This window comes from Eurosta solidaginis, chromosome 3 (assembly GCF_040869045.1).
Source record: "Eurosta solidaginis isolate ZX-2024a chromosome 3, ASM4086904v1, whole genome shotgun sequence".
Taxonomy (NCBI): domain Eukaryota; kingdom Metazoa; phylum Arthropoda; class Insecta; order Diptera; family Tephritidae; genus Eurosta; species Eurosta solidaginis.
In genome coordinates this window covers 198,766,698-198,779,122 of record NC_090321.1, presented here as the reverse complement: position 1 = coordinate 198,779,122, position 12,425 = coordinate 198,766,698, and the positions used below count along the sequence as shown (strand labels likewise).

The 12,425-nt window shown below is 37.7% G+C and overlaps 2 protein-coding genes across 4 annotated transcripts in view; one reads left to right on the top strand and one right to left on the bottom strand.

Moving 5' to 3' along the window:
- Fpps (Farnesyl pyrophosphate synthase) overlaps positions 1–6,371 on the top strand; it is a 70,990-nt gene extending 64,619 nt beyond the window's left edge. For all 3 annotated transcript variants that reach the window (XM_067774597.1, XM_067774598.1, XM_067774599.1), the window contains exons 3-7: positions 234–304; positions 379–519; positions 3,525–3,886; positions 3,969–4,195; positions 5,860–6,371. In XM_067774597.1, coding sequence (XP_067630698.1) covers positions 234–304; positions 379–519; positions 3,525–3,886; positions 3,969–4,195; positions 5,860–6,041 — 983 coding nt within the window. In that variant the 3' untranslated portion in view covers positions 6,042–6,371. The remainder of the gene's footprint in view (positions 1–233; positions 305–378; positions 520–3,524; positions 3,887–3,968; positions 4,196–5,859) is intronic.
- Positions 6,372–7,384: 1,013 nt separating this feature from the next.
- LOC137246901 (CWF19-like protein 1 homolog) lies at positions 7,385–11,695 on the bottom strand. Its single transcript, XM_067777920.1, has 10 exons — positions 11,582–11,695; positions 11,362–11,528; positions 11,202–11,303; positions 10,898–11,130; positions 10,729–10,829; positions 8,437–8,650; positions 8,254–8,377; positions 7,862–8,190; positions 7,643–7,800; positions 7,385–7,567 (listed from the first exon to the last, which is right to left on the bottom strand). The coding sequence occupies exons 1-10, from the start codon at positions 11,599–11,601 to the stop codon at positions 7,429–7,431; spliced, it is 1,587 nt and encodes a 528-aa protein (XP_067634021.1). The 5' UTR covers positions 11,602–11,695; the 3' UTR covers positions 7,385–7,428.
- Positions 11,696–12,425: the final 730 nt, after the last annotated feature.

Genomic DNA, 12,425 nt, shown 5'->3' with positions numbered 1-12,425 from the left:
TTATTTATTAACATGTAAATACCAAAATGGTTCCACAATAGAGCAATGCTTTTGTTCATTTCTTTGTTAAGAATTACAAATTAGTTTCTAAATATTGCTTAGATAAATTTGCATATTGTAAAACTTAACGAAAATAAAAACAAAGTTTTCTTTAAAAAGCATAAAAGCAATCTTACACCAAATTGGTTTATTATTTGCGCACAAAATTTGTATAATGGATAATCTGTTTACAGATATTATACACGATCTCACTAATGCCGTTAAGAGTTACCAAACGCCAGAGGCTGCAGAATGGTATGGAAAGGTATTAATGATGAACTTTGTTTATTAATAATTTCAAGCTAATTGAGGATTGCTTTCTTTTTTTTTTTATTGCAGGCCCTACAATACAATTTACCACGCGGCAAAAAGACTCGAGGGTTACTTACAGTTTTAACGTACAAAAATCTAGTCAAACCAGAAGAACGTTCGCCAGAAAATTTAAAATTAGCAAATTATCTCGGCTGGTGTATTGAAATGGTAACAAAATATTGTTTAGCAACAATGCATGGGAGTGCACAATAACATTTCTCAACAACACAAGAACTGTTTGAAATTTGAACGATTATATAAACATAACATTTCTCATTTGACGGTGGATTGATTGCATTGTGTGTTTTGTTAAACATACATTCAAGACCGCGGCAGATTATTTCACTCATAAATTAAAGATGAAAGAAAGTGTGCATTAGTTTCATCTGAACCATAACGGAAGTTCCTTAAAGAGTTGATGATTTTTTCCGAGATCAAATACTGCCTTCTTTTGAATGAATTAAAAGTGTGCAAGGAAGTTCGCCTTTCTTGTATCTCTCTCTATATTCGTTATGCAACTCTTGACTTAATTGTTATACCAAATTTTGTCAGTTTTGGTTTTCATATACATATCTCTTACCTTTTCTATATTTTATTGGTTTCCTTATATGAGACAAATCGAACCGTCCAGTTCCCGCTTTTTTGCTTTGGTTATGTTTATACTCCACTGGACCGCTCAGCAATTTGTATTTTTATTTGTATTTTATTTGAGAATTTGTTCCTAGCAGAACAATTTGAAACCCTGGAAGAGAATAGCTTAAGCAGCAACCGTGTTAACTTTTATATTGACAGTCAAGCAGCAATTGAGGCAATAATCTCGCATAGCACAGCATCTTAATGCGTGTTAGAGTGTAAGCAGTCTGGAGAGAATCGGGACAGGGGGAAGCATACATCTATATTGGGCCCCAGGGCATATGTGATTAGATGGGAATGAAAAACCGGATGAACTAGCTAAAAAGGGCGCATCCCTTGAAGCTTGCTCCGTAGAGGTCCCAATTAGACTGGGCGAGATTAAGCGAAGGCGAGAGGTGCACATGATCGACCAAGCGGGAAAGGCGTGGGTTTAAGCGCGGGGCTGTAAAGTGTCGAAGATTATGTGTAGGTCTTACAACCTTAGACTAACAAAGTTGCTTCTATCATTAAAAAGAGAGGACTGTAGACTCATGACGGGTATTCTGACTGGACACTGCATTCTGGCGTCACATGCCTTTAAATTAGGCTTGGTCTTCTTCTGTACTCTTGTCCTGCGCTTGTCAGGCTAAGACTCCAGCTATTGAGAGTGATACAGCTGTCAGATCTAGAAGCAGCAAGTGGCTTAAATCCTAGGAAGCTTTTAGTATTTGCCAAGAGGACGGACCTATTTCATAACATATGTCCTGGTTTTTGATAGGGTTTTTCAGTTTGGTCGTTAAAACAAATTTCTGGTAACACTACGGACTTATTGAGTCTATGTGAGGTCCTCATGGACCGGCCAGTTCAACCTAACCTAACCATAGTGTACAAAGCATTCCATACACTTCTGCAAACCGTACTAAAAATATCGTCTTTCCATTTTGCTTTAAAATTATCGTCAGTATTTTCGACGAGTCTTTGTCCGTTTTGGTAAGTTTTTGAAAGGCGTGTTCAGCTTCGTCCTGTTGTTTTTTTAGTTGATCGAGCAGTACTGCGCCATAGTCCAAAGGATTGCTCCACGGGATGTCCAAGGGAATGGCTGTTTCAGTGGGGTTGCACATAGGGACATCGGTTTTGCGTTGGCTCTTCAATATAATTGAAAAGATGGTTGGTGTCATGTGGGGGCACATTACATTTATGACATACTTTGCATACATTGAGGTTGATTCGGAATAAGTAAGATTCTAACCAGTTGCAACTTTTAAATGGAAGTTGGGCCAGATCGAATCTCTGGGAAATCTATTTTCCTCTACCGCATAAATTGCGTATTGGAACTCTGAAAGCGGGTTTCACTGAATGACTCGGTAAAGGAATTTACGAAACTTGCATGGATGATTATTAGGGCCATCTCGTGATCTTCTAGATTAAACAGCTGAGTTTTTATATTCCCGAAACTTTTCATTGTACTCATGAAGGTGTCCCTTATTTCAAGAGAAACTATCTGTTCAATATTTCATTTCCTCCTTTATTTGGAGTTATTACGGCGTACAGGTGTCATAAGACATCCAGTGGGAGTTCTGAGCGTAGTTGGATCCCTTTGAGCTTGGCAACTAACACCAACTGCACCATGTTTCTGCAAACAAACTGTCCCTTAGGCATGCGTTGTACATATGCAGCATAACCTGCGGCGACATTCTTGCAATTTCTTTAAACGCTTCTGCGGAGATTTTGTCTGGCTTTGGGGTTTCTTGTTTTTCTTCCAGTTAATTGCAAGGCTGCTGTGGTAAATGACGAAGGATCTTCATCCCCCAGCGGGTTAGGGGTTAAAAATATACCCGCGGTAGGTATGCCTGTCGTAAGAAGCGACTAAAATACCAGATTCAAGGGACTGTGTAGCGCAGCCCTTCAGGTTGCCAGCGCAGTATATAGCTCCTCCAAACCCAATTGTCAACCTCACCTATCCGCGGCGAATCCTGTTTCGCTAACAGACGAGGCTCTGGCGACCACATGGAACTTGGGGTGGGATGGGAGTTATGGCCTGAAGGTTTAATGTGGCCACATATGTAAATCGTTCCCAATATGGTCAGGCTAGCACCTTAATGATTCTGTGTTACCTGAGCGTACCGGATCTGTATCCGCCATAGGACCATCACATCGATAACATTCCCTAAAGCCTTCGGGGAGCAACCTTATCGCTACAGCAACAACAACAACGAAGGATCTTCAATTGTGCTATTCCATGAGGATCTTGGGGTCGCCAGAGCGTCTGTTAGTGAAACGGGATTCGCCGCTCGAAGGTGAGGTTGACAATTGGGTTGAAGAAGCTATATATTGCGCTACACAGCCCCTTGAATCCCTATTATTCTATTCTTGCTATTCTAGTCTTCACTATCTTCCCTTTGATCCTGAGTAGGGAAGCGTGCATTTACTATGGTCAGCCTCTATCTTGCTTTGAAAGAAGATAAGCGCTTTCACCTAAACTAAGACGACCTTAATTCTTTTAACTTGATTTACTTCAATAATAAAACAAATAATTTTTTCAAGCCTCATCTAATTCACAGGTGCAATGTTTTTTTATCATGTTCGATGATATCATGGATAACAGCACCACACGACGTGGCCAATTGTGCTGGCACAAGTTGGAAGATGTTGGACTTATAGCCATAAATGATGCACTTATGATTGAGAGTGGCATCTATGCATTGTTACGCAAGCATTTTCGTCATTTGGATTGTTATATTGATTTGATTGAACTATTTACGGAGGCCACATTTATAACAACCAGCGGTCAAGCGTTGGATGTTCTAAATGCCAGTAAGAATGTTAGCGAATTCACAATAGATAAATACGACACAGTTGTGAGGAATAAAACTTCGTATTATACATTTTATTTCCCTGTGGCTGCGGCTTTACATTTAGCGGGGTGAGTAAATACTTGATTGAGTTGTGCCTATAAATATTGAATATGATTTTGAATATATTTTTTTTTTTATTTCATTTTTTAGTGTTAAAGATCCAGAAGTTTTTCGCGAATGCAAAATCATACTACTGGAAATGGGACATTTTTTTCAAGTACAAGATGACTTTCTCGATTGTTATGGTAATCCCGATATTACAGGCAAACTCGGTACAGATATACAAGATAATAAATGTTCTTGGTTGGCGGTGATGTGTATGCAACGCGCGAACGCAGCGCAAAAAGCTTTAATGGCTGAGTGTTATGGTCAAAATGGTAGGTGGTAATTAAAAACTGGTAAGGAATGCTAAATTCGGGTGTAACCGAACATTACATACTCAGCTGAGAGCTTTGGAGACAAAATAAGGGAAAATAACCATGTAGGAAAATGAACCTTGGGTATCCCTGGAATGTGTTTGTATGACATGGGTATCAAATGGAAGGTGTTAAAGAGTATTTTAAAAGGGAGTGGGCCTTAGTTCTATAGGTGGACGCCTTTTCGAGATATCGCCATAAAGGTGGAACAGGGGTGACTCTATAATGTGTTTGAGGATATGGGTATCAAATCAAAGGTATTAATGAGGGTTTTAAAAGGGAGTGATCCTTAGTTGTATATGTGAAAGCGTTTTTGAGATGTCGACCAAAATGTGGACCAGGGTGACCCAGAATATCATCTGTCGGGTACCGCTAATTTACTTATATATGTAATACCACGAACAGTATTCCTGCCAAGATTCCAAGGGCTTTTGATTTCGCCCTGCAGAACTTTTTCATTTTCTTCTACTTAATATGGTAGGTGTCACGCCCATTTTACAAAGTTTTTTCTAAAGTTATATTTTGCGTCAAAAAACCAATCCAATCACCATGTTTCATCTCTTTTTTCGTATTTGGTATAGAATTATGGCATTTTTTCGTTTTCATTACTGGAGTTGAATGTTGACATAATTTACTTATATACTGTAAAGATATTAAATTTTTATTAAAATTTTACTTTAAAAATTTTTTTTTTAAGTGGGCGTGTTCGTCATCCGTTTTTGCTAATTTTTATTTAGCACACATATAGTAATAGGAGTAACGTTCCTGCCAAATTTCACCATGATATCTTCAACGACTGCCAAATTACAGCTTAGAAAACTTTTAAATTACCTTCTTTCAAAAGTGGGCGTTGCCACAACCATTGTCCAAAATTTTGCTAATTTTCTATTCTGCGCCATAAGGTCAACCCACCTACCAAGTTTCATCGCTTTAGCCGTCTTTGGTAATGAATTATCGCACTTTTTCGGTTTTTCGAAAATTTTGATAAAGGGCGTGGGGTTATAGTCCGATTTCGTTCATTTTAAATAGCGATCTGATATGAGTGCCCAGGAACATACATACATACCAAATTTCATTTAGATACCTCAAAATTTATTCAAGTTATGGTGTTTACGGACAGACGGACGGACGGACATGGCTAAATGAATTTCTTTTTTCGCCCAGATCATTTTGATATCTAGAAGTCTATATCTATCTCGATTTGTTTATGCCGTTACGGGGTACCGTTATGCGAACAAAATTAATATACTCTGTGAGCTCTGCTCAGCTGAGTATAATTAGATGTGTATAAGATCTTCCACATTATTTCAATAGGTCAAAAAACCAATTTTACTTTATTTTCGGATCTGTTTCGGAGTTTGGACCTACAAATATCTGCAAATGAAAGAAAAACGGTAACTTAACATGCAAAATAATATTTTGCCGGTTAAAATCATAATTAAGTCATAAATCATATTATAGCTAATTTTGGCACTCGCCAAATACGGTAATAAGAATAATCAGTCGAGAAGCGTAGAGCTCCTGCATAAAAAATCTGTACCTATGCTACATACATTAACGTCAATTATTTTTTAAGCATATGGAAAATTATTTATTTATTTGTGCTTATTTCAATCTCATTCTAGATCCAGACAAAGTCTCACGTATTAAACAACTTTACGAAGAATTAAACATTGCTGATATTTACGCTAAATACGAGGAAGAATCATACAATTTGATTAAAGAGCATATTCAACGATCTTCACGTGGCATACCCCAAGAGATATTTATACATATACTTAATAAAATACATCATAGAGACGCCTAAGTAAATTGGTGCACCAATCATCGAAATCAGGTATGCCATCAGGGCAACTAAATAAACGAGCAATTCTTTAGTTTATAATTAATTAGAAACTAGTTTAGTGTATTTTAATTATCATACCAGTAATTGTTGTGATAGAACATACCATTTGTGTTGTGTGTCCTAATTCTTTTTAGGCCCTGGTTCAACGAACTCATTTTTAATTTAACTCGGTTATTTATTTTTTTTTTTTTTTGTGTGCAAATATTCATGTATGTGACATTGGTTTTGTGTTTGTTTAAAAAATTGAATTAAATATTACATGAAATAAATAAGCAAAGAGAAATGCAAAAATGTGTTTACTTTATCGTGCATCAAGGTGAAACGTTATTAAGAAGAGGAAAACGAAGATTGTTGTGGTTGTTGTAGCAATAAGGACACTTCCCGAAGGCCTTGGAGAGTGTTATCGATGTTTATGGTCCTTTGCCGAACGCAGATCCGAAACGTTCCGGTAAGAAGCACCGTTAAGGTACTAGCCCGACCATCTCGGGAACAATTTGGTATGACCACATAAAACCTGCTAGGCCATACCGCCCTCCCATCCCCTACATCCATAAGGAACTTAGGGTCGCCAGAGCCTCGGCTGTTGAAGAAACAGGATTCGCCACGGGTAGGTGAGGTTGACAATAGGGTTGGAAAAGCTATATATTTCACTGCAACCTCTTGTAAAGGTTTGCGCTACACAACCCCTTGAATCAATTTGGTATTTTAGTCGCCTTTTACGACAGGCATACCTTCCGCGGGTATATTATAAGCCCCCTAACCCGCTGGGGTGGAACCTTCTGTTGTTATTGTAGCGAAAAGGAGACTCGCCGAATGTTTTGGAGTCCCCAGAGTCAGGGTCGTGGGTTCAGCTGCCGCGCAAAGTAACATCAAGAATTTAGAAAAAGTTTTTCCAATTAGGAAAAGGTTTTTCAAATCGGGGTCGCCCCTCGGAAGTGATTTGACTCCGAGAGTATTTCTGCCATGAAAAGCTTCTCAACGAAAATTCATCTACCTTGCAGATGACATTCGGAGTCGGCATAAAACATGTAGGTCGCGTACGCAAGTCGGAAGAGAAGCTCGGCCTAAATCTCCTCGAATGTAAATCACGCCAAGTGTTTATCTTTTTATTACATGCGGGTTGCAGAAACTATCAACCCATTCTTAAATACATTTGTCAAAGCTAAAGTCCTAGATTTCTGTTATAATCATTACTTTACCTTCCGAATTCGATGTACAAGAGTGTTTGTTCGATAACAGCATGAATTCCTTATAATACAGCACGTTAACCTTGTAGTAATCCTATACGATACGAAAGTTGCCAGTATGATTAGAACATAATACATTTATTCAAGTACTTCTAAGAGTCTTAAAGTGTAAAATCGTATTTCGCAAACATTTTACGAAAACTTTTAACCATTTCAACCTCTTCATCTTTATCCAATTTGCAATCTTTCCAATCAACTTTTTCTTCGCAATTTAATAAATTTTCAGAGCAAAAGACATCACTGCAATGAAGCAAATAAGAAAGCCTCACATTATAAAAATTGTAAAAATATTGTATATTTATACTTATAAATTACCGTGCAAAATGCAAAGGAAAATGTTTCATTTGTCGTGTTATTAATGTACTGTTATCAGGTAACTCTGCCACAAAATATGGACCTTGTTGTGGCAACATTTGTGATGATGTTAGCTCGGGTAACGTTTCAAATTGTAAATTGAACTCTTCAGCTTTATCCTGCAAATAATAAGCATTGTAGATCTTAAAATTTTTATGAAATATGCTTATTAGTATATACTTCAAAGGCATGTTTAATCTTCCATGCATATCCCTCATCAATTCCCAATGCATTAATTTGTAAATGTGAAGATTTATAATGCCGTTCTGTAAAGCAAACAACTTGTTCTTGTGATTTGAAAAACTCTCGTAATGCCTGTTTGAATTTTGTCAATTCCTGCCAATCATGATCGGTGAGTAAGGATGCTGAAGCTATGTGAGTAATGGACATAATAAGAACATGGAATTCATTGATTGGTCCTTTAGCTAAAGCTAAATAGAAATTTTCGCCTATTGAAATTACTAAATGTTTTTCCACTTCGGGTGAGGATAAACAGAACCAACATTTTTCTGTAAAAAAAAGGAAACAAGAAATGTACTAACACGTTTAAATGTATGTTATCTCTCCTCTACCTTGATCGATATTCATAATTTTCGGTCGTTTGTCATGTCGGTGTCCCCCTCCGCGGCCTCCACGCTTACGACTTCCATCACCACGCGCTTCCATATCATAAAAGTATTGTTTGTTATCAAAGCCCTGAGTGTGAATGAGTATGAGGTAAAAATTATAAATTCTTCAAACAATTTTTGTTATACCTCTCCACGCACTGTGATATCACGAAAATTTGTTCCTATAAATGGACATTTTATTTCATTTGTTGTCTTCTGTATAAGATCTAAAACTCGCATTTTTTCAACAGGCGTTAAGCTAAGTGCATAGATATATTTTTCCTTCGCTTCATTACCCACATCTGCCAAGGCTATGAAACGTGTACAAAGTTCCAATTGTGTTAACTTATCCGAAGGTATCCTAGAATTCAACGAAAAGGTGTTGTCATTATTGTTGTATTATTTACTTCAACCCTATTCAGTCGAAGAATGAAGTCATGAGTTGCCACTGCAGAAATCTAGAGGTTAGCATTGGAAACAAGCCTAATTTGGCAAAAGTAAGGAATGTTAGATTGTTGTTGTTGTTGTTGTATTAGCGATAAAGATCCGGTACGTTCCGGTAACAAAGCACCATTAAAGTACTAGCCCGCTTGGGTTCGCCAGAGTCTCGTCTGTTATGGCCACGTTAAACCTTCAAGGCAATCCCTCCCTCCCCATCCCCTAGTTCCATGAGCTTGGGGTCGCCAGAACCTCGTCTGCTAATGAAACAAGATTCGTCGCGGGTAGGTGAGGCAACCCCTTGGGAGGGTTGCGCTACACAACCCCTTGAATCCTTGGGATGTTAGATTCGATTTTTTAATGGGATAGATGAGGTATTGTTGTTTTAAATGCAAAATCATTGCTTGTCGATGTTGTCCCAAAGAACCAGAAATAACTTTGAAAAAAAGTTCCAGCAATAATAGTGAACCGAGCTTTCAAAATTTCGAAACTACTACCTTGGAGAACTCATACTTATTCCGAGATATTCCAGAAATGCTTCAGGAGTTCGGACGTCTATGCATGTACGTTATATGAAGAGTTTCAAACCAAAACGCAATAAGTGCTTCCCTCATTTTTTAGACTTGGATGCGATTTAACTACACTTTCTAAAACCTTACATAGGTAATCTTTATGCGGACTAAAAAACGGAAAATTAAGCAATTCTAGAACGTTACAAAAAATACGTTTCATAGCAAAACGCAATAATTCCACAAACATTTTTCGTACGTATAAAAAAGTGGTCTAATTTACATTGCGATGTCCTGGGCCAGGATCGTCTACTTCTGCTCGGAATACTTCTTCAGAGAACTTCAAGAAACGCTTATGGGTGAAAACTTTCCAAGAAATCCTAAAAAATTACTTAAAGGACTACTCACAAGCAACGCTAGAGCTATACCATGTACTTCTTTTTGGTACACATGGTTCAACCATTATTTCCAAAGTCGCTAAAATAATGGAACCCGACCTTCTATTTCAAAAAGCCAATAATCTTCACACCAAAGTGCACAAAATCCAACAAATTCCAAACCAAAATGCTAATTTCAATCCTAATTGTCCGATAAATATAATTTTTTTGGCTGCATGTGTGTTCTTCCATAACTGCTATAATATCATAAGACTGGTTTTTCTCATTTATCTAGGAACTTGTTATGAGCCCCTCCTTTCTCGACGGCCAAAAATTACTTTATATATGAGTCCGTTATAACTCTCCTGGTATATGGCTCGAAATCATGGAACCTGTCGAAAGAAGATGGGATGGTCGTATTCAAGATAAGGCCACCGGAAGTTGTATGGTCCTGACTATGATGACAAAGCCATGTCTCGAAGTAGGTTTAATGATGCGCTGTATGAGCTTTACGAGGGCAAGAAACATATTGCAAAGAATGTAATCCCAACGGCTTCTGAAGCAGAGATCTCCTTGTTGTTGTTGCTGTTGTATTAACGATAAAGACACTCCCCGAAGGTTTTGGGGAGTGTTTTCGATGTTGATGGCCCTTCACCGGATATAGAACCGGTACGTTCCGGTAAGAAAGCACCATAAAAGTACTAGGCCGACCATCTCGGGAACGATTTATATGACCACATTAAACCTTCTAGGCCATAATGCCCCCCTCCCCCACCACCTAGTGCCATGTGGAACTTGGGGTCGCCAGAGCTTTGCATGCTAAATATGTGTATGATACATTCATATTTGTAACAGGATTCCCCTCGCATAGGTGAGGTTAGCGATTGGGTTGAGGAAGCTTTGAAGCTATAAAGCTTTGTCAATCCTTTCCTGGTCTCTTTTGGAGCTTCCAACTGGAGTAAATTTTAGCAATAGTTGAGACTTGTTGCGCCACGGTCAAAATCGCAGAGTATTGTCGGTACATTTGTTATGCTGAAATGTTAGTTTCGTTGAAGTATCGTACCGATATACTTCAAGTGGTATGTTAAAACAAGTGATTTGCACAAACTAGTTACCTGAATGGTGCAGCCTCGTAGTATTTGCCATTGAACCCACAAAAGTGATATCGAGGTTTGATTTCTTTGCATAAAAACGATATTAATTTTGAAGCGGTTTTCTAGAAGTTTTAGAAAATAACTGTTTATTAAAAGTTTAGAATGGTATTGTAGGTAGTAACGAACTTACGCTATCTTCCGCTAAGCCGTAAGGCCATTGTGAGGTAAGTAAAATATCGACACCCTTATAATCAGAGGCGGAAGTTTTGCTCATCACACATGAGTTGCGAATGGAAAGTATGTCTTCTTTATCAAAGTACAGACGCGAACTATCATCATTCGCTTTTATTGAGTCAGGTTTCTCAATACCACTCAAATATACAATTTTCACACCTGAGCTGAGTGTATACAAGCCGCGTTTACCTGAAAAAACAAAAACAATATAAATCAATTAAGATTGGAAAATGGACTTTAAATAAGAATTTGATACCCACCTAAATATGTCAAATTACTGCATATTTCACCATCTTCAAGCTCGGTGTAGAAGGTTTGCGTTTCCTTTGAGCATGGCCCAAGTATGTAGGTTGGCACAGGCACTACATATACAAAATTCGGTTACACAAATTTTTTTGTAACAAAATAATTAATGCTTACCGTGCTTATTGCCATTTTTATATGCACTCAGTGCTTCATTTTGTTCCACTGTACCAAAAAACTCACCAACACATAATAGAATTTCAAAGGGTCCCGCTTTTTTGTTTATGTTTTCCACACGTTGGAAGAGTTGCCGAAAATTCCCGCGTACATCGCCTGCAACAAGTCTATCCGGAAATAATTAATATTTCGTGCTTTTAAAAATGATATATTCACTTACATTTTAATTTTTGTATCCATTTTGGCGTTAATGTGGCGATGCAATAAACTTTGTTTATTTTCGGATTTGACAGCAACCAACTCAGCTGAGACAAGTGTTCAGTGTTGCCGTTTCCCACCATATATATGTAATCAATCATAAAAGTTGTCAAATTTCGTACGTTCCAATCATACAGATCCCGATAGATGATGGTACAATTAATTGTATCATGCGATAGATGTTTGACATGCAAATGCAACAACAATGTGATCCATATTGTCCAGTTTTCATCTTGACACTTCAGCTCTGTAACAAATACCGTGGCAAATGTTGACATCACTATGCGGTTACTAAATAATCACAACAACAAAAACAGCAGGAAGCCACACTTATGTACAAGGCAACGAAGAATATTCCACACACATAACCAGCACCTCGAAGTGAAGAGATATCTCACATACCACAAATCACACAAGAAGATTGCGCATGTAAACTTTAGATCAGCTGTTTTTTATGAAGTATGAATTGACTGTTTTCCTTTAGCTCTTTTTTATTCGCTCAAGAGTAAACTATGACGTAGTTGCGCAGAACGAAGCAATTTTGAGCTCGTGAATGCGCAACCTGGATAGGTGATTTGTGCTCACATACACACATGTAGTCATCAGCTAAGAGCAGAATTTGTTAGTCACACATACACAAGCATAAAGCTAAATAAACAAGTATGCGATACAATTGTTACATGTTTGTGAAAAGTCTAGACCTTAGGAGAAATATGCGAACGAGGCAATAGAGAGTATAAAAGCAGCACAAGCTAAGGAAAAACTAATCAGTTTGATTTAAACCCGCTATTAGTTGTGTAGTATAT